This window comes from Diadema setosum, chromosome 6 (assembly GCF_964275005.1).
Source record: "Diadema setosum chromosome 6, eeDiaSeto1, whole genome shotgun sequence".
Classification (NCBI taxonomy): domain Eukaryota; kingdom Metazoa; phylum Echinodermata; class Echinoidea; order Diadematoida; family Diadematidae; genus Diadema; species Diadema setosum.
The window spans coordinates 35,953,664-35,973,550 of NC_092690.1; the positions used below are offsets into that span (position 1 = coordinate 35,953,664).

At 35.9% G+C, this 19,887-nt stretch overlaps 2 protein-coding genes across 2 annotated transcripts in view; one reads left to right on the top strand and one right to left on the bottom strand.

Annotated features, from left to right (window-relative positions):
- LOC140230160 (solute carrier family 22 member 15-like) overlaps positions 1–1,410 on the bottom strand; it is a 33,310-nt gene extending 31,900 nt beyond the window's left edge. The window contains exon 1 of the mRNA XM_072310348.1: positions 1,336–1,410. Coding sequence (XP_072166449.1) covers positions 1,336–1,398 — 63 coding nt within the window. The 5' untranslated portion in view covers positions 1,399–1,410. The remainder of the gene's footprint in view (positions 1–1,335) is intronic.
- A 10,272-nt stretch (positions 1,411–11,682) lies between these two features.
- On the top strand, positions 11,683–15,456 carry LOC140229429 (neurotrypsin-like). Its single transcript, XM_072309677.1, has 3 exons — positions 11,683–11,791; positions 13,401–13,727; positions 15,047–15,456. The coding sequence occupies exons 1-3, from the start codon at positions 11,683–11,685 to the stop codon at positions 15,454–15,456; spliced, it is 846 nt and encodes a 281-aa protein (XP_072165778.1).
- The last annotated feature ends 4,431 nt before the right edge of the window (positions 15,457–19,887 follow it).

Below are 19,887 nucleotides of genomic sequence, written 5' to 3' on the forward strand. Positions count from 1 at the left end.
GTCATGTCAATATCAGAGGTCATGACAATATCCCACTTCCATTCTTTATTTATAACTCCAACTAAATATTTGCGAAGGCATGATCACCTACTGAAGTATGACATTCATCTAGCATCAGTGACATATAATCTACAGTCAAACCTGTCTTAGGGGCCACCTGTCTACAGTGTATAGTGGCAAACTGCCATATAGACCACTGTAAACAATTCCCTTCCAGAGAAAAATTATGTTTAAGACCCTGTCTAGTGGCCAAGTGTCTATAATAATAATGGCCACTTTATTTTGTCTCCCTTGGGTGGCCACTATACTGTAGACAGGTTTGAATTTGACTGAAAGATTGATCTGTTCCTGGTCGTCAGGGATACATTGTATGTTCCACAGAGACTGTGTCTGGCTTCAGGGAATCCCCTCTGATCGATAACGTCAAAAAATAAAAGACTCCTCTAGACAGACGGATCTTTATGCTTGTTTGTTTTTGTTTTTTTGGTACTCTTTTTGTCCCCAGACAATCACAATCTGGGGTCCGTTGCATAAAAGTTATTATCATGGTAACTTTGCCATCCAATCGTAACTTCCATGGAATTCTTGATTTTGATTGGCTGTTGAGTATTGTTGCCATGGTAGTTACTATTGGATGAAAAAGTTACCATAAATGTAACTTTTACGCAACGGGCCCCTGGAACTACATTGATTGTACGTACAGTGTACCTACTGGGTATCTCTCTTTCTCGGGATCATGTCATAGCACTATCAACTGCTGCTACTGTATCGAGAAGGCTGCCCCATCCTGTCTTCAGAGGGATGCAGCTTGCTGTAGACTCATCTCCAGTCTACTCTATATCCAGCCCAAGATTTCACTTGTAAACTCATCTTTTTACTGTACATACTTGTACTGTACAACTGTATTTTCTTATCATTTCTTTTATTTTCAACACTGCCTTCTACTGGACAGTTACACGGCGCAACCATCAGAGTTTTACTAGCTTCATGGACAAACTGCTATCCGAATTACAGGATATCTTCAAGGGTTGACTTCACAATTAAGGTCATCAAAAATTATTCGGAAGGACCTGGCAATAATACATATTGTAGAGTGACATAGTATCATCCAGGAAACAAGATTATAGATAGCATGTAAAGTGTATACCCGAGGGTTTTTCAATTATTTCCTGCAACTCATACGATCTGCATGGTTGGAAACACATTCACATTAGCCTGTGTAGCAGCACAGATTGTACTGTACATAATGTTCAATGCAGCAGAGCTGCGTGAACAGTTTGTAAAGCATCAAGAAATCAGTTTCCACTCATTCTTCTCCATCAATTCCCAACCCACCTGATGAACGACTTGTGCACGACCAAACTCTCCAACTTTCTTCAGAGCATCGTCAAAGTCCATTTTTGCTTCCAGTCTTTTCTGTATTAAATGCAGGTACAACAGTAAGGAAAATATATTAAAAAACAAAAACAAAACAGGCTTGCCTTCAGCATCAGTTTGATTTCTCGATCTTAATACTTTTATGCATCTTGCGTCTGTATGCACTATTTATACAAGTCAATAATAGTCAGGGCCGGCGCAGCCGTGGGGGCCGTGGGGGCTCGGGCCCCCACACTTTTTGTGCACCATACAAAGGTGTCATCTCTTTGGGCCCCCACACTTTTTTCAACCCGGAAGTACGTACGTAAGTGGCACTAAAATAGAAATAGATAGAGATCATGAAGTATGGCGGCGGTAAGGTTATGTGTTTTCTCTGAAGGGTGAAGACCTTTTTTTTTTGTATAACACCCGGAAATGGGAGGGGAGAGAATGAGCTGAGGACTTTTTTTTTTTTTTTGCTTGTCAGCTGAAGAAACCCGGAAGTGAACTGGGAGAGATGAGCTGTGGACCTTTTTCTTTTTTTTTTTTTTTTTGCTTGTCAATGTCAGCTGAAGAAACCCGGAAGTGGACTGGGAGAGATGAGCCGAGGACCCTTCTTTTTTTTTTTTTTTTTTGCTTGTTTTTGAAAACACTGCGCCGGCCCTGATAGTTCAGTTCAAACCTCATGCTTTCACAGTTATCAAACAGGGCAGGGACTACCGGTAGGCTCCTACTCCTATTAAACCCCGGGTGGGGGGGGGGGGGGAGGGATCCTGCTGCAACTATGCAGCCCGACTGCGAAGCAGTTGGGCTGGTCGCAGTAGGACTGCTCCATGCCTCATAAATTTGTTAACAAGTGTGAAATGGCTCACAGCCAATAGACAATTACATTACCATTATTATTCATATTTAATCGTAGTCTTACAGCATACGTATTTCAATCTCCAACATGAATCGCAGCGAGGATGTACAGGTTGGGTGATTGAAAACCTAAAATATTATTGAGCAGGACACAGCTTTCATAATATCAACATTTACCAATGGACAGTTTAGTGACAATTAAGGCCAAGGGTGTGTAAGACTCAAAAGACACAGAAAGGTCAACTCGACTCAGAAATTAAATACCTTACAATATAATACAATTACTGCATATATCATAAGAGCAGTCCTACACTGTATGGTATGTATGATATTGTGTGTATACCAACAAAACAATCCACTTAAATAACTTCAGTAGATTACAAACAGTGTAAAGCCAAATTATAAACTGTGATTACATCTTTAAAACCTGATACTGAGCTGTGATAGACAGCTGAACTATCTCCATAAATCTAACAACAGTAACGTTAATAGTAAATACCATCTAAAGCTTATCACATTTCACAACCACCAAGGCATTGGCCATTGGCATTGCATTGCACTGGCCATTCAGCCTAACGGTTATAAATTTACTAACAAAAAGATCTAGATCTAGTCTATGGCTGGCATCATCACTCTTTCCCCTCTCTCAAACAAACATACACATAGATTCCATCTAGCTTTTCTCACGTCAATAATGAAATTAAGTAAGACTTTCACGACTTTGTGAACCGCAAGGGCCCTAATGTTAGTTGTGATGGATTGGTTCTAGCTATAGCCATTTCAGTTTGAGTAGCCAGGCCAGGCCAGGCTAGAATCAGGGAGCACCACCACACAGCCACAACACAGGCCAATTAGCTGGCCGGAAGCCTCGGCTGCTATGAACAGCAGCAGCAGGGTTGTGCAGCGGGAGCGTATGATGGGCATACACACCTGTCGATCTTGCATACTCTGCAGAAACACTACTCGTGTGTCTTTGTCCGTCGGTCCTGTCGTAACCCTCTGGAAATTCAATAATTGGGGTTACAACTTCTCTTGTTATGTTCCTTTTGCATAATCTAGCAAGGAAATCTTCCTAGCGTAAAACAGCGTAAGTCACAAAACACGTAAGCTTACAGTACAAGTGTAGGCTCTACTTGTTTCGTCTAGATACCTCACTCGTTTGTGCAGATATCGCGCGGTACAGGTGGCCGTGGTGCTGTGCTTGCCACGTAATCTTGTTGTTAGCATGCAGCAATTAAATTGGCATGCAGCGCAACGAGCAATGCGGAATAACAGGACATTCCGCTCATTCCATTCATTCGTTCATTCTGATTCGTCCATATTTTTTGTTGCTGTGTTTGAGGCGCGTCATTCACATTAAAAAAAAAAAAATACTGATTATTTGAACCTACTATACTTGAAAGCTGAAAGTTGAAAGTTGAAAGTTTATTTTGCTCAACAACCCATACCCTGGGTACTATCGGAATCCAATGTAAAAACATGCATCACATTATTAATTCAATAATACCGAATTGCAAATGACTTTAAAAAGTGTACAAAACAACTATATATAACAAAGTAGATAAGAATGAAATACGATTGATGAAACGAAAATAAAAAATGTACAGAAATATAACATATATACACGATACAATATGATAAAAAAAGCAAAGAAAGGGAAATATGACGAGAGGGAGGGGGAGAGAGAGGAGAGAGAAGGGAAATGGAGGTGAAGAGGGAAGAGTGAGTAGGACACAAAACTGGTGACAATTCAAAGTACCTATACAAATAAACAAAAGAAACACGAGTGGCAAATAGTTCGGAAAAAAACATAAAAAAAAATAGAGAATAGAAAAAAACGCAAAGATATATAAAGAAATATATATTCATACGCTAAGTAAACAAAGAATGAAGGAAATAATAATGGAGACGAGAACGAGAAGAAAAAAAAAGGAAGGGGAGAGTGAGAAGACAAATAATTTATAAATTAATTGTAATGAAGGTACAGCCTGTAAAAAGGCTTATATGTATAGTATTTACGAAAAGGACAAAAAATACCAGCAATCTAAACATGTGTCATTATATAACTACAAAACTTGGTTAAATTGGAAAGAACTTTTCTCTTTTGACAATTAATAATTGATCCATCTTCATAGTATTTGGGTATTTCCAGTAATATGTGTTTTTTTTTCTTTCGTTGTTCATTAAAGAGGTTACACTGAAAAAGGTAGTGAAATTCACCACCAGTTTTATCTTCATTGCAATGGGTACTAGTACTTTGTGTGGAAGAACATAAACTTCTTTCGAGGCTGGCAAGATAATTCTTGATATCAATAAGCGAGTACACTTTCCTCCTTGCAGAGTTTTTCTTGTTTTATTTTCCTTTCTTTCCGAGTTTTTCCTCTACAATGAGAGACAGTTAACTAGAGATTGTAATTTGTCATTACTGACAAATTAAGGTGATCCGATTTTTTTTAATCAATGATTCGAGTCCTGATCGCAATAAGCATGACCATACAGGTTTCAACTCTGTTTACAGACGTTGGCCGTGTGATGTTTGGAGTCTCATTTAGAAAAGGGAGTCATATCTGCCATCTTTGGTACCAAATTCTGTATACACTAGATAACAAAGATACAGCAACAAATACATATGACCTTTGACCCACCTTTACACTCCCAAGATGGCATCTGAGGAAAAAGTGGTTATTTTGTGAAATGATTCTTGCGACATCGTCCATACGTGTGCAAAATATGGGAAAGATAGGATAGGTATTCGCCAAGATACAAGATGAAACATTTATGACCTTTGACCCTAATTTACATACCCAAGATGTTGTCTGATCAAGCAGTTGTTATTTTGTGAAATAATGTACGTGACATGAACTAAACATGTGCTAAGTATGGGGGTGATAGGAGCTGTTTTTCTTGATTTATTGCAAACAAAGTTGCAGAAAGAAAGAAATATCTGAATACATCGAAGATAAGCTTTACTTTCAACCAAGATTTTCGATGTGATTTCGACGTTGTATGAAAAAACGAAGGGCACACTTACGATAGCGCAAAGTCTCAGCTACAACATAATACAATCTGGGAGAAATTCACCGAAGGGTAAGTGAGCTAGTGCTCGATATAGGCAAACATGTCGATTTTCACATCTAGAAAAATCCCCTCCCATAGAGATAACACGTCATAACGAAGATAAAGAAAGAAGTACATATGACCTTTGACCCCACTTTGCACAGACAAGATGGCATCTGAGCAAAAAGTGATTATTTTGTGAAATGATCCTTGTTATATGGTCTTTGTGTGTGCAAAATATGGGAAAGAAAAGACATGTATTTACCAAGATACAAAATGAAACATTTATGACCTTTGACCCTAATTTACATACCCAAGATGGCGTCTGATCAAGTAGTTGTTATTTTATGAAATAATGTTCGTGACATGAACTAAACATGTGCAAAATTTGGTGGTGATAGGGTATGTCTTTCTTGAGTTTTTGCTAAGAAAGTTGCGCAAAGAAAGAAATATTTCAAAACATCGTTGATGAGCTTTAATTTCAACCAAGTATTTTGACGTGATATCGACAACATGTGAAAGAACAAAGGGCACTTACATGATAGCACAAAGTCTCAGCTACAACATATTAAAATCTAGGAGAAATTCACTGAAGCATAAGTGAGAAAGTGCTTGATAAAGATAGTCATGTCAATTTTCACATCTAGAAAAACTCCCTCCCATAGAGATAACACGTAATAGCGAAGGTTGAGAAAGAAGTACATATGACCTTTGACCCCACTTTGCACACCCAAGATGGCATCTGAGCAATTAGTGGTTATTTTGTGAAATGATCCTTGTAACATGGTCTTTACGCGTGCAAAATATGAAAAAGATAGGACATATATTTACCAAGATACAGGATCAAACATTTATGACCTTTGACCCTAATTTACATACCCAAGATGGCGTCTGATCAAGTAGTTGCTATTTTGTGAAATAATGTTCGTGACATGAACTAAACATATGCAAAATATGGTGGTGATAAGGTATATTTTTCTTGAGTTATTGCACAGAAAATTGCAGAAAGAAACAAACATTTCAATACATCGAAGATAAGCTTTAATTTTAACCAAGTTTCTTTACGTGATCCCGACAACGTATGAAAAAACGAAGGGCACACTTGCGATAGCCCTACGTCTCAGCTACAACATATTAAAATCTTAGAGAAATTCACAAAAGCATAAGTGAGCTAGTGCTCGATAAAGATAGTTATGTCAATTTCCATTTCCATAAAAATTGCACTCCCATAGAGATTACACGTAAACTGGTCAAATTTGACAAGGTTACCTTCAATCCATTTTTTCGAGGTGATGTCGTCATCTAATTAAAAATGTGTAATTATATTTATGAAAGAGTATTTCATAAGCTACAACATATTGAAATTTAGGTGAAAATTGGCAAAGGATAAGTGAGATACGCTCGAGTAAACTTGAAAATTGATGACGTCATTTTGAAAATTTACTTTTTTTACTTTATTAAGAAATTTGATATCTTGTAATCATTTTGTCAGCATAGTCAGCCCATTAAATGACATGTACAACTCATCAGCTTTGAGAATATGTAAAGAAAATGGGGGGTCACCGTCCATCCTGACGAGTAAAATCGGATTTAAAATTAGCGGTTTTTTGGCATAGTTGCACTGTATATCGCCATTGACGCGCGCGCGGAATTTCAACTTTGACGGCCCCGTATGACGTCATATTGTGTCGGATTGACTTGAAACTTGGTAGAAATATTCCTTGACATTTCGGACATCCGATCCGTGTGAAAAAATTGAAAATTTCCATTTCATATTAGCTGTGCGTGCGAATATGTGCGCGCGCGTACGCGTCCGTCCAATTTTTTCAATTTTTCAAAAAATGCTCCAAATGATCTGAAACGTGTGCAAAAAAAATTTGAGCTCGATTTGAGCATACAAATATTTTAACGCGCGCATACGCGCGCATTTTGAAATAAAAATGAATTTTGAGAATATGAGTAGAATCCACTTGACTTGAAATATATGTGACGTAAATTTCATTGAAATATTCTATTCCATTAATGAGATATGCATGAAAATGTGTTTTCATATAATGACGTCATAGTGACGTCACGGTCGACTGATCACAATGATTTTACTTGCGCTGTCGTCTTTGCGACACGATACATATATGGTATAAGTTTGACATTGATAGGCAATGCACTTTCTGTGCTAACCTCTACACAACTTTTGAGGAGAAATAAAGAAAGAATCAGTACAGATACAGAAGGTGATCCGAAGGATACTCGGATCACCTAATTATGTCCATGGACATCGAAGCCTTTACAGGCACATAGCGACTACTCAGAGGATCTTTTCTTGTCAAAATGTTTCATATATCCCATCTGTATAATGTACAACTTTTAACAATGTAAATTGAATCAAAGGTAGCTATGCCTAACCACTATTGTCTTTGACCTCGCTCATACACTTTTGGTTTGTTCTTGGTTGTTATTGATAATTGTGTGCTCATTTATTTCAACCTAACGTTATCTAATTTTCTTTTTAAATGATAATGTGCTTCCCTTTGAAATTCAGAAGAACAATGTTCGTTGTTTAGATAATATGAAAGGAAAGCTCATGCTTATAATACACATTAGTATAATGAGGGTATTAATGGGCCTACTATCATTTTGGCAGGATTATAGGGTGACCATTGTCGAGCCATATCAACAAGATAAATCCTTATAAACTTTGTATCAGTGAACCGACACTTAAGTCGGATGGAAGAATAGGATGCTGATCATGCCATTGACTGTGTCAACACTCTATTTAATACGGTACACCACGACGTCTGCAGGTCCTTTATGAGATGTCAGGGTGGACATACCCGCTTTTCAGTCACTGGATGATAACACTGCCTGACTGTGAAGCAAACTTATCCACGAAATCATCAGAAAACATCATCCGAAAAAAAATGACAGAAATCAAAAAGAATTTCTTTATGATTCCTAATTTACATTGAGGTTTATTTTTGTAGTTATCGTTTTATGCTATAAGGAAAGACACCAGCAACTTAGTTTATTACGGCTTATAACTAAGAGTCAATGTCAAACGTGCGTCAGGGACATTTTAATAACGTATATCAGTGCACGGTTACATAAAATGCTTCAGATTGAAAAATAGAAACAGAAGGAACTTTGTCGAAAAATATTTAATCTTTATGATCTACAGTGTATTTTCCGGGCCAGGGATGATTTCTCACAGGTGTTTCGCCTCTCGACTTCATTTCGGTGTATAGAAGTTCAGGGGCGGATCTAGCTTTTTATAAAGGGGGGGGGGGGGGGGAGGGTGTGGGAGGGGGTGTCCTCCCTCCCACAGTAGGGAGAATTTTTGAAAATCTGTGTGTGAAATTAATGGCGTTTTCTTGCATCTAAAACAACACTATTTTAAAAAAAAAAGATAGGATTAAAAAAAAATGGTCCCCAGTTTTTTGTTTTTTTTTTGTTTTTTTTTTTTTGTTTTTTTTTTTTTTTTGGGGGGGGGGGGGTTGCAACCCCCCCCCCCATCCCCCTCTAGATCCGCTTCTGAAGTTCAAAGAAATCACCGAGGGCAGATAGTTAATGAAAAGAGCAAGAGGATTATTTTTAACGCGTCCTACCTAATTACAGATATTTAGCTGTCGGGCAACAGAACTGAGGTATATCGATATAAAGCAGAATTTCACAATGCGCCAAGATCCATATACGAGGGCAACACACGAGCATCTTAAAAACAAACTAACTAACTAACTGCCGGGGCAGCATAGCAAGAATTATAGTGAATGCACGTCTCAATAATCGGAATCGAAGATTCATTAAAAAAAGGTATGTATATACGCAGGGCCTACTACAGCCAGTATGTTGACTAGATACTACATGAAATATAAGAATATGTCTTCATGTTGGAGGTGATATTACTTAGATATCTTCACCTTTTTGTAAAGTAAAATTTGTCCACCTGATGAGAAAATGTATGAGAAAGAGTCGTACCAGTATATCTTAAAAATATGTTGTTGGTTTTTTTAAACCAGAATCTAAATTTGAAAATGTGTAATCAACACTCTAACAACCAAATTGAGAAACATGTGTGTGTGTGTGTGTGTGTGTGTGTGTGTGTGTGTGTGTAGTGTGTGTGTGTATATGAGGGGGTGTAGAGAGGGGGGGGGAGAGAAACACACCACAGATTTCAATACAGAAGATATAAGCACATATAGGAGTGTCTTTACATAATGACTGTGGTATAATAGCAAAGTAATTCATGCCATAAGTATTTCATACTGCTTAGAGCTTGCTTTTAAAAGGCGATAAATCCATCATTTTCAATGGATTCAGCGCCTTTTGGAGGCAAGATCTTCATTCATATGATTATATATATATATATATATATATATATATATATATATATATATATATATATATATATATATATATGTATATATATATATATATATATATATATATATATATATAAACACACGCACGCACACGCACACACACACACACACACACACACACATACACATAATTATATACATGAACATAAATATACGCGTATATAATGTTGAAAATTCACGCATTGGCTCCACGAAGAAAATAATCCAGAAATAAACTGGTAATTCATTTTTGCCAATAAAGAATGAGTTTATTCTACTCATAAGATAATTATAATGAAAGTATGAGTTTCATCGCAAAACGAGCTAACTCCATTCTTGATAAGTTGAGATAAGCTGCTAAGAAACAAAGAAAATAACAGGATTTTTACTCATAACTTCAAGAATATTTCTTGTCACTGTGCTTGTCATGTCACAAGCGAGGTATTGCTGTATCTGGTAAGAGTTAAGTTTGCTCTATTTGATGATGGACTTACTTTGAAATGTTTAAAAATGACGCTTTTATATTTAGCTCATGCACTTTGCAATAAAACTCTTCATTAAGTATACACGGCACACATACAATATAATATTATTATGTATGTCACGTATACATTATATATATATATATATATATATATATATATATATATGTGAAGAGTTTGTTTGCAAAAACCGATAAGTCCATTTTTGAAGATTTTGAAGTACGCTCTTTGTCATAAAGTACAAAATAATCCCTTTTAAATGATATATTGGTCACTACATATAAAGGTACATTTTTGAAGTTATGGTCAAAAGAAGCAAAAATTTTCTTATTATTCTCTTTATTTTTCTTGAACTTTAATCGCAAATATCTCCATTTGGCAAATATGGACTTATCGGTTTTTGCAAACAAACTCTTCATATATATATTATATTATATATAGAGAGAGAGGGGGGGGGGGGACATACTGCCAATAGAGAAAGGGCAACGGAGGGAGAAAGAAATTGAATGAGAATAGAGAAGTGCACGTAAAATAGCCTATTATTGACACCGAACGTATTTCAACATCGTTATTGAACTTGCAAAAAGGCAAAGTTTACTTTTTGTTATTCCACCCTTTTGTCAAACTTCGTACAAGGTCAAATGCTGAACTGTAGACTGGTATAATGAGCTGTAGTCACAGTTACTACCTATCGTTTGACCACCATACGTGGTCTGCATTTCGTCAATTTGCTGGCAAGCAATAAAGTGGTACGTATATAGTGCCTTGGTCATTTTTATGAGTCTTTGATCTTTCTTGCTGTGTTTCTGTACCAGAACCATGTTATCTTTTTTTTTTATCTTTTCTTTTCTTTTCTTTGCTGTGTAGGCGGGACCTAATTTTGTTTCGTAAAATTTCAATTTCCATGAGCAAATACCATGATGCAGCTAAACAACGCATATCCTTGATGTCAATATGAAATATCAATTCTACAAGTTTTATTACACTTTGATTATTTTTCCATTTACACGCTGAAAGACAAGAATTGATTTAAAAATGTCCCTATTTTCATTTCATTTTTTGTATTTGCTATTATCATTATAATTTCTATCACAAAAACTATATAATTGTAATAATCTTCTCTTTATAGCATAATTTGTTATGACAGCAAGGCTATTGATGCTGTTAATAAGGCTTTGCATGAAAAAAAAATAAAAAAAAACTTCTCCTTTCGATATTGCATTATCAAACTTTTTCACATTAAATCAAATCTGTTGTTAATGTTTGCCCCTAACTTTGCTTCATTCAATATGTGAAATTGCTCTCAGTGTTTGCTCAGACCTATATACATCACGTACATTATCAATATGCTGAAGAAAAGAAAAGACCATGACTAGCGATTCCGTCCCTCCTTTGTTCAAGTTAGTACGTCATCATCTATTATTTTCTTTTCATCTTTTTCCCCTCTGTAATCAAACAATACCGAGCACTCTTGATGTAGAGTAGCCGAAATTCATCATTGCACTTGCCTGGACTCGAACAGATTACACACACTGTAACTGAAAGAGCGATTCAGAACCTTTTCTAACAGGATGGCAGGAACGATGTCGAAGGCGATTGTCGTCCTGGTGGTCGTCGTCCTTTTCGAAAACGCCAAGGCAGACAACACTACACGCACAGTACCTGAGGATGTTCTATCAGGTAGGAATAAAGTTTCAAGCGCTCAGTTTGAAGTAGATGTCCGACGTTCTGTATTTTGTGTATGTTTGTGAATTTTCTGAACCACCTCCAATTTCTGCCATATTGAGTAAGATAATTGTTAAAGATTTGACATAAATGACAAGTGAATTTAATATCTGAATGAACGTTTTGTATCATTTCTTTGTTTTCTCTCAAATTTTGCTTTTCTTACTTGAGTTATTCATTTAAAGAATAATTATAAATGATTAAGTTTCTCCAATTTTTTAAATCAATAAATTATATAGATAAAAATAGTCTGTATCTACTCGTAAAAATGATAAACATAAAGATATTCAGATTCAGAAGTGTCGCAAATTTTAAGACACTATATAAGGTAGTGAGAGAAGCACGCAAAAGGCCGGCATGATGTGTCATCGCCTATATAGATACAAACGTCCCCTGTATTGTCATAATTCGAGCTAGGATATTATACGTAAATACATTATCAACTATATTCCCCCGTAACATCTTGAAATGATTTTTTTTTTTTTTGTTACTATTATTGTTGAAAATCAAGAAGAAATTGCTGCAGTTTATGATATTAATATTTCCTGTTTGTGTTTGCAACAGAATAAACGAAATTTAAATATGCGTGCAAGCGAATTGGAGTCTCGTGATACCATTACATCATCCCCTATTTATAGCCCCATAATACCTGTATACAGCTATGCACATTTGGTGACATTATTATCAAAGGTGTTGGGTGGGGTGGGCTGGTCTGGAAAAATACAGAGCTGGTGCGCTAACTTTGACATTCCATGAGCTTCCTTTTCTGGTTTGTTTGTTTGTTTGTTTGTTTTCTTTTGAGCACATATTGCATACTAACTGCAGTAGTATGCGAATTATAGATTTCCAGTGGTAGTGTCACCTTATCTGTCTTCGCTGCTAATTTAGTCTCTTTTAAAGCTATTTTGATAAACACATTCTCCTCTCTCTCTCTCTTTCTCTCGATCTCGACACACAAATTTGTATAATATGCACACATACACATACACACACACCTATCTAAAGAATGTACTCGCGTGCTGTGTCAGAGTGTCAGAACGCATAAATGTATCTTCATGATAATTTTATGGCTATAGTTGTAAACTTTTATCGATGTGTATCATTCTTATATCATGCAATATTAATGCATTCTATTAATCATAGTTCGTGATCATTTTTTTTTTTGGTATTTCCGTTGAATGTTAGCTATTCTGTTCTATATTCTATTCTATTCTATATTCTATTCTATTCTTCTGTTTTGTATTCTATAGTCCAGTGTATTCTTATACTGGTCTGCTATAGTCTACTTTCCTCTACTCTATTCTATTCTATTCTATTCTATTCTATTCTATTCTATTCTATTCTATTCTATTCTATTCTTCTCCTTTCTTTTCTTTTCTTTTTTTTTCTGTTCTATTCTTTTCATTCATTTACCTTCTTAATTTATGCTTATGAATGCTATAATAAAACCTATATTGCGATAATAATTCAGTCCTTATTATTCTAACACGTGACTTTATTGTTTTGTTCATTCACTATAATTTGTCTGTTTCTTTCCATTCGTTTGCATATTTCCCCTAAAAAGGTTCAGTTCGCCTTGTCGAATCTAAGAATGACTACGAAGGAATAGTGCAAATTTTCTTGAACTCCACGTGGGGCACTGTGTGCGCAGACTATTTGTGGGACGAGGTTGATGCTTCGGTGGTCTGCCAACAGTTGGGGTACTCAGCTGGCGCCTATCGGGTGGCTCGCTGGTGGGAGTACGACCACCTGAATGAGTTGGGCAGTCCTGTCCACTACTCGCGGGTGCAGTGCTTTGGTTTTGAAACAGAGCTGTCTGAGTGCCGTCATGAAGAAGAGGGGTATGAATGCGAGTGGGAGGGGCCTGCAGCTGTCGAGTGCTATCACGAAGGTATTCTATTTTTCTTTCTCATTGTCGTCCCCCCCCCCCCCACACACACACACACTTTAAAGAAAATCTGGGTTCGAAATCATTATCTGAGTACCGGTATTTTTTGAAAGTTTTCAGAGTGTTCTTCTTTTCTTTTTCTTTTTTTTAAGTGTTTTAAAGGTAATTGTTGCATTTCCCAAAATAATTACTTCAGTTTTTTGATTGAGTCATTTCTTATTCAAGAAAATGTTTATACATAACCAGGTCAATTATCTCTTTAAATAATTGCAGGTACACATTGAACATACAACACATATAACATCCATGGGATTAATGCGCCAGTATCAACAATAATATTTAACACTAACAATCATTATAACATTTATATCAATTCTTTAGAATATATACATATATAATATGTCGGACGTTAATAGAAACTTCACACTCCGGACGGACCAATAATCGGTCAATGTTCTACTTTTTTTTTCTGATTTCGTTTTGTGCAAAATCAAAAAACTTCATTTACTTTCCCATTAAAAAGAAAAAGAAATAATTATATATAAAAGCTCTAGCTAAAACAGAACTAAGACTGAATGATATTCTTTGAATGATATTTAATAAGATGAAGTTTGAATGTCTATAACTGTCTTATGCTAATTGCTATAAGCTGACAGCCGAGAAAAGGTTTCTTGCATGTTTGTTCCACCTAAACACGTTACAATGATTATAAAACTTTGGCATATTATACATTTGTTGTGTGTTCTTCTTCTTCTTCTTCTTCTTCTTCTTATTATTATTATTATTATTATTATTATTATTAGTATTATTATTATTATTATTATTATTATTATTATTATTATTATTATTATCACAAGACACACTGTTTTTAGCAAACAAAGCAAACAAAAAAAAATGACATTCTCAGTGCGATAGATCTATGCCATAATTAATCACTTAACCCGTTCAATACTGAATTCTAAAATCCCTACAGACGTAATGCACGGGTTACCAAGTTCCCGTATGGAATGGGTTAACAAAAATAACTTGTCAAAAATACAACGTGATTCAAACATGTATTAAATTTATAGGCATCGGGGCGGCGGTGACAAGAAATTTGTCAGTGACTTTATACTGTAATAATCTGCAGCATTATTAACAACAGTGTACAGGCCATCATGTAAACCCACACTTTCAATATTATGTCACCTCGAGAAATATCAGGAAAGTATTAAATTAACAAAATCACATGACTATTATGCAATATATAATGGAAATAAATGAAATCAGAAGGTGTAGTACTGTTGAATATCTCGGCCTTTCTCGTTACTTTAATTGCAAAGGATCACTGCGTCTTGTGGGCGGCCAAACGATCTACGAAGGCCGCGTCGAAATCTTGCATGACAACGAGTGGGGCTCGATCTGCTATGACGACGAGTGGCATTACTACGAGATGAGCACGGTCTGCAGGCAGCTCGACTTCGCCGGCGTCAACGCTTCGGAGCCGATCAGCGTGGCGGGACTCGACACTGGGCCCATCCACCTCACCAACGTGGACTGCCCCTGGAGCTACGGGACGGATCTCTCGGCGTGCGAGCACGACGATTGGGGTAGAGGCAACTGCTCGAACCAAGAGATCGTCCGAATCTCCTGCTATTCCTTCTTTGTCAACAAGGGCACAAGCCTATACCTGGCAGCTCACACAGTGTTTGCCATCTTAGCTGCATCTCTTCTTGCACTGGTTTACATGTAGGTTAAAGATGGTATGCTGAGAAGTTACAGCCATGGCCAAGACAGTTACAACCAAGACCAACAGAGTTATACATCTTTCACTGAAATAGTTCGTCATAATATAGGAGAAATTCTATGCATCTTTCCATTTAAGATTATGCAAATAATCTAAGCTCTATATCAAGACAGTAATGTGTCTCTTCCGGTTATTTTCTTCTCGCTGACAAGAGCATTAACCTGCTAAATCATGAGTATCAACTTGTAAAATTTACCCAAATATGATTATTTTATATGATAGCTACAGAAATCGGGGTCAATGTTGTCGGTAAATGGTCCAACTTTGCCTGTCATACTTACGTGGAGATTACACATCTTTTCAATCAGTTAAGATACAATGGGGCCCATGTTTTATAATATACATGGCTTGTTGGCATTATACCGTCAGTCATTGTACTGTATCAAATTGATCAGCATTTTTTTTTCATTTGCCAATTTATAACTTACAAAGTAACTTCTACCGCGCAGTTTCAAACTTATACAATTGTAATTCATAATGTTCAGAATTATAATTCATTATTGTGAATAACATAGGGTTATGATATCCAACAGGTTCATTTTCAAAGAACAATTTTGAGAATCTGTACTATGTAAAGTCTGCATTCTTCAGTATATTTTCCAAAAGATTTGAGCGGATTTTTTATTGGTAGTGACCGTGTTGAGAAAAAAAAAAAAAACTGATTAAACATTTTTCTAAAGGACATGTACATCTGAATGATAGAATAATCAACCATAGTCACTAATGTATATAGAACCCAGTGGACAGGTCTAGTTTTGAATCAGTGAAGTGATTGTCTCACTTGATTTACATTAGAGTGTTTGTGAACAATAATTGCTATCACTCTTCTTCTGAAGCAGTGAAACTTCGCTAACTTTTCATCATATTGTAGTGAAAATAAAACGTTTGTTTGAATTAACTTTCTTCGGTGGAAGGAACTTGACATTGCGTGTTTCATTTGGTTTAATTCGTGTTTCAATGACTGTTAAGATTTCAATGCATCTCAGTGCACAAGACTGAATTAGAATTGAGTGACATTGATTCGTTTGATGATGATGCTGTATAACTGATAAAACATATCAGTTGCAGACACTTTAATGTTTGTACATGTATTAGCAAGCAACAATGATGGGACGAACGCAGTGTCTTTAATTCCCATGTTGCAGGCAATGGCCATAAATTAGAAACTATACCTCGACGAGAAGGCATACTGTATATCCCAAAAATTAACATTGGGACCCCCACAAGGATAACTATAAAACTAGTGAATCAATCCAAACACAATATTTAAGGGTATGAAACTACAGCTTATTACTCACGTACAGAAAAAACACAATCCGTTTTGCTTCAGTGGTCGAAGAGAATGAGGGTCTTTCATGTCAGACCGGTCCTCAATCCCCTCCAAGTTCTGTCATTAGATTGTGTTCAGCCCTGTCACACACACACACACACACACACACACACACACACAAGCATCGAAGTTCTAAACTTGGGAGAAACCAGGGAGGTGAGAGGAACTCCTGGGAGAAACAGACCTACAGTGTGTATGTAATACATGATGACATTAGGTTTTTCACAACGATCCGCATTTCTGTGTGACCACTTAATCGAGATTGAATGCGGTGTTCTTCAAAATACACTGTGAACTCGTTTCTAATAGGACTGGTAAGATGTTACGTTTCAGACCCTGAAATATAGCGTTCAGAGAGTTTAATCACATTTGTTGGGGATGGTTGTAAAGATACATAATGTTGTTCAGAAAGACAGTTGGGGAAAACTGTTTAGGTGAGAGATGAGTTTTATGTTGGATAGGACCCTATGATGCACATACGTCTACTTCCATTTCATTTCTTACCGGTAATTTTGCTGTGCTATATTGATTTCATTATAATGCATGTTTCATTTATTGCCCCTTTTAAATTTTCTTTTCCAAAAATGCAGAATCGATGTTATGTACCAAAATAGCTTATAAAATGTTTTGCTACGATGTGCAGTTATACAAAATTGATTTTTTTTTTTTTATTGAAAGAAGGTGAATAATGGTATTTGGAGAAAAGTGTCCTACAAGGCAGTTCAACGGTGTATAGGGAGAGAGAGAGATCAGTATAGAAATGCTATCATGGACTACCACATAGTCATATGTGTAGGCATCCTATAGCTGGCAAAGAGAACAACAAAGGAAACCTCCGGATGACTTTCAGATTGTTACATTTGAACAACTATAGAGTAGTTAATACTGAGGACAGAGTTTCAGAATTTATGATAATTGGCATGAAGAATAAGAATATTTTCAACATTTAGAGCAAATTGCAAATGAACAAGGATGATGACATGGCAGAGTCGCTATAGGAATGCATGAGTTTGGGCTCAAGGAAGCAGAACAAAAGAAGAAGGCATGCATAGATTATACACAGGTGAACTCGCAAGCAAGCGGTATTGTAATGGAATTACACTGCTACATTTCTGAAATAATATTATGTGAACCTCTTATGTCATCATCCTAGTTCAGTGTAATTTGTTTAAGTTTTTTCAAAGTATTGTATCTCTGCTCAAGAACCACAATAAATTCCACAAATCTATACATGAAGTTGTCGATTTATGTACTACATGATGTGAAATTATGAAAATCGTCTGGAATGTCCCTTTAATATTCGTATTAAGGTGCGAAAAAGCACTCGCATTCGTCCATTTAAGGAGTGTCGTTGCGTTTTATAAAAGCCCAACGAAAACACGTCGGCGACTCATCAGTGAGGTGTATATAACACAAGTTGCACATCACACACAAAAAGGCATGCCGTTCCACGCAGACACGCAAACAAAACACACACACGGTAATACACACACACACAATCACACAATTCCAGTTAATGAGAATGGTATGTAAATATATGAAGTTGGATCGCAACACGAGTTAAACGCCATTTTTTAAACATTTTAGAAAATCCAGTCCATCATCACAATAATAAAGCAAAATAAATCCTTTTCAGTGATACCTCATGAAGTTGATGCAAAGGTCTAACAAGGACTATTCTAAAAGCTATTATAAAAAAAAGAGATATCCCAAAATTTGTTTTATATTTTGTTGGCAGATTTAATCTCAAACTGATAGATTTGATAAAGAATGTTCCGAAATTTCTAAATCAATATATTCTTTTTTTTTCTTTTCGAAGAATAATTAATCTCAAAATAAAGTGATATCGTTATATCCATTTGCTTATTAATCAGCGCATAATGGGATAGAAGCTATAAAATCTTTACCCATTTTTCTATTCTACTGTTTTTTTCATTACTTTCATTATGTTTTTTTTTTCCTGTATATCAATACACTATAAACAGTGGAACATTTATACTGACGCAGTCAGTATTACACAATTCAAGTTAATGAGAATGGTATGTAAATATGAAGTTGGATGTCAACTCTATACATGGGTTAAGCGTCATCTTTAATTTTTTTTTTTTTTTAATCCAGTCCATCATCACAATAACAAAGGAAAATAAATCCTTTTCAGTGATACCTCATGAATTTGATTTAATCTCAACATAATAGATAATTATGATAAAGAATGTTCCGAAATTTCTAAATGTATATATTTTTTTCTTTTCGCAGAATAATTTATCTCAAAGTAAAGTGATACCATATATCCATTTGCTTATTTATCAGCGCATAGGGATAGAAGCTAAAAAATCTTTACCCATTTTGCTATCTACTATTTTTCATTATACTTTCATCATTTTTTCCTGTATCAATACACCGTAAACAGTCGTGGAACAACATACTGACGCAGTCAGAGGGTGTTTTTGTCTAAAATAGATGTAATGACAATATTATGTGCTTGGCGTAACATAACTCTTGATTAGAGTCAAGTATGAATAGAGATTCATCGCAATTAGATGGGCTAGCGCCATCTATAGTGCCATTTTGGAACCGATTTTTAAAGTGACTCCATTACAAGTTAGAGTATAGGACCTGTATTGGAAGAAACTGGAATAAAACCTGACAGTGATCCTCACTTGAAACATAACAAGGAATATTCCTGAAGTTATGATTACATAAATCCTGCATTTTCTTATATTTGTTTTGTTTGTTTGTTTGTTTGTTTGTTTGTTTGTTTGGCATATCACAATCAATCGCAAATTATTATCATGCGTAACAAGAATACAGTTCGTTTTGCGCCAAAGCCGCGAATTCATTCACTGACCAATTCCCGAAATCCAAAATTTATAGTCCATGCAGTATACTTGCTCATGATATCTAGTGCAGTCACTATCCTGGGATAATAGCGAATGCAATAACGATATAACACTTGAACGGCCCTACAAGCTGGCAGGAAAATATTTCTAAAGTCAAGAAAAAAAAAAAAAAAAAGCACCATACCAAATATTCCTATATGTGCACAT

Excerpts from the sequence above, each read along its gene's own strand:
- LOC140229429 (XM_072309677.1), top strand. The coding sequence starts at position 11,683 with ATGGCAGGAACGATGTCGAAGGCGATTGTCGTCCTGGTGGTCGTCGTC. Across the intron at positions 11,792-13,400 it reads ACCTGAGGATGTTCTATCAG|GTTCAGTTCGCCTTGTCGAA; the intron begins GTAGGAATAAAG and ends TCCCCTAAAAAG. Across the intron at positions 13,728-15,046 it reads TGTCGAGTGCTATCACGAAG|GATCACTGCGTCTTGTGGGC; the intron begins GTATTCTATTTT and ends TTAATTGCAAAG.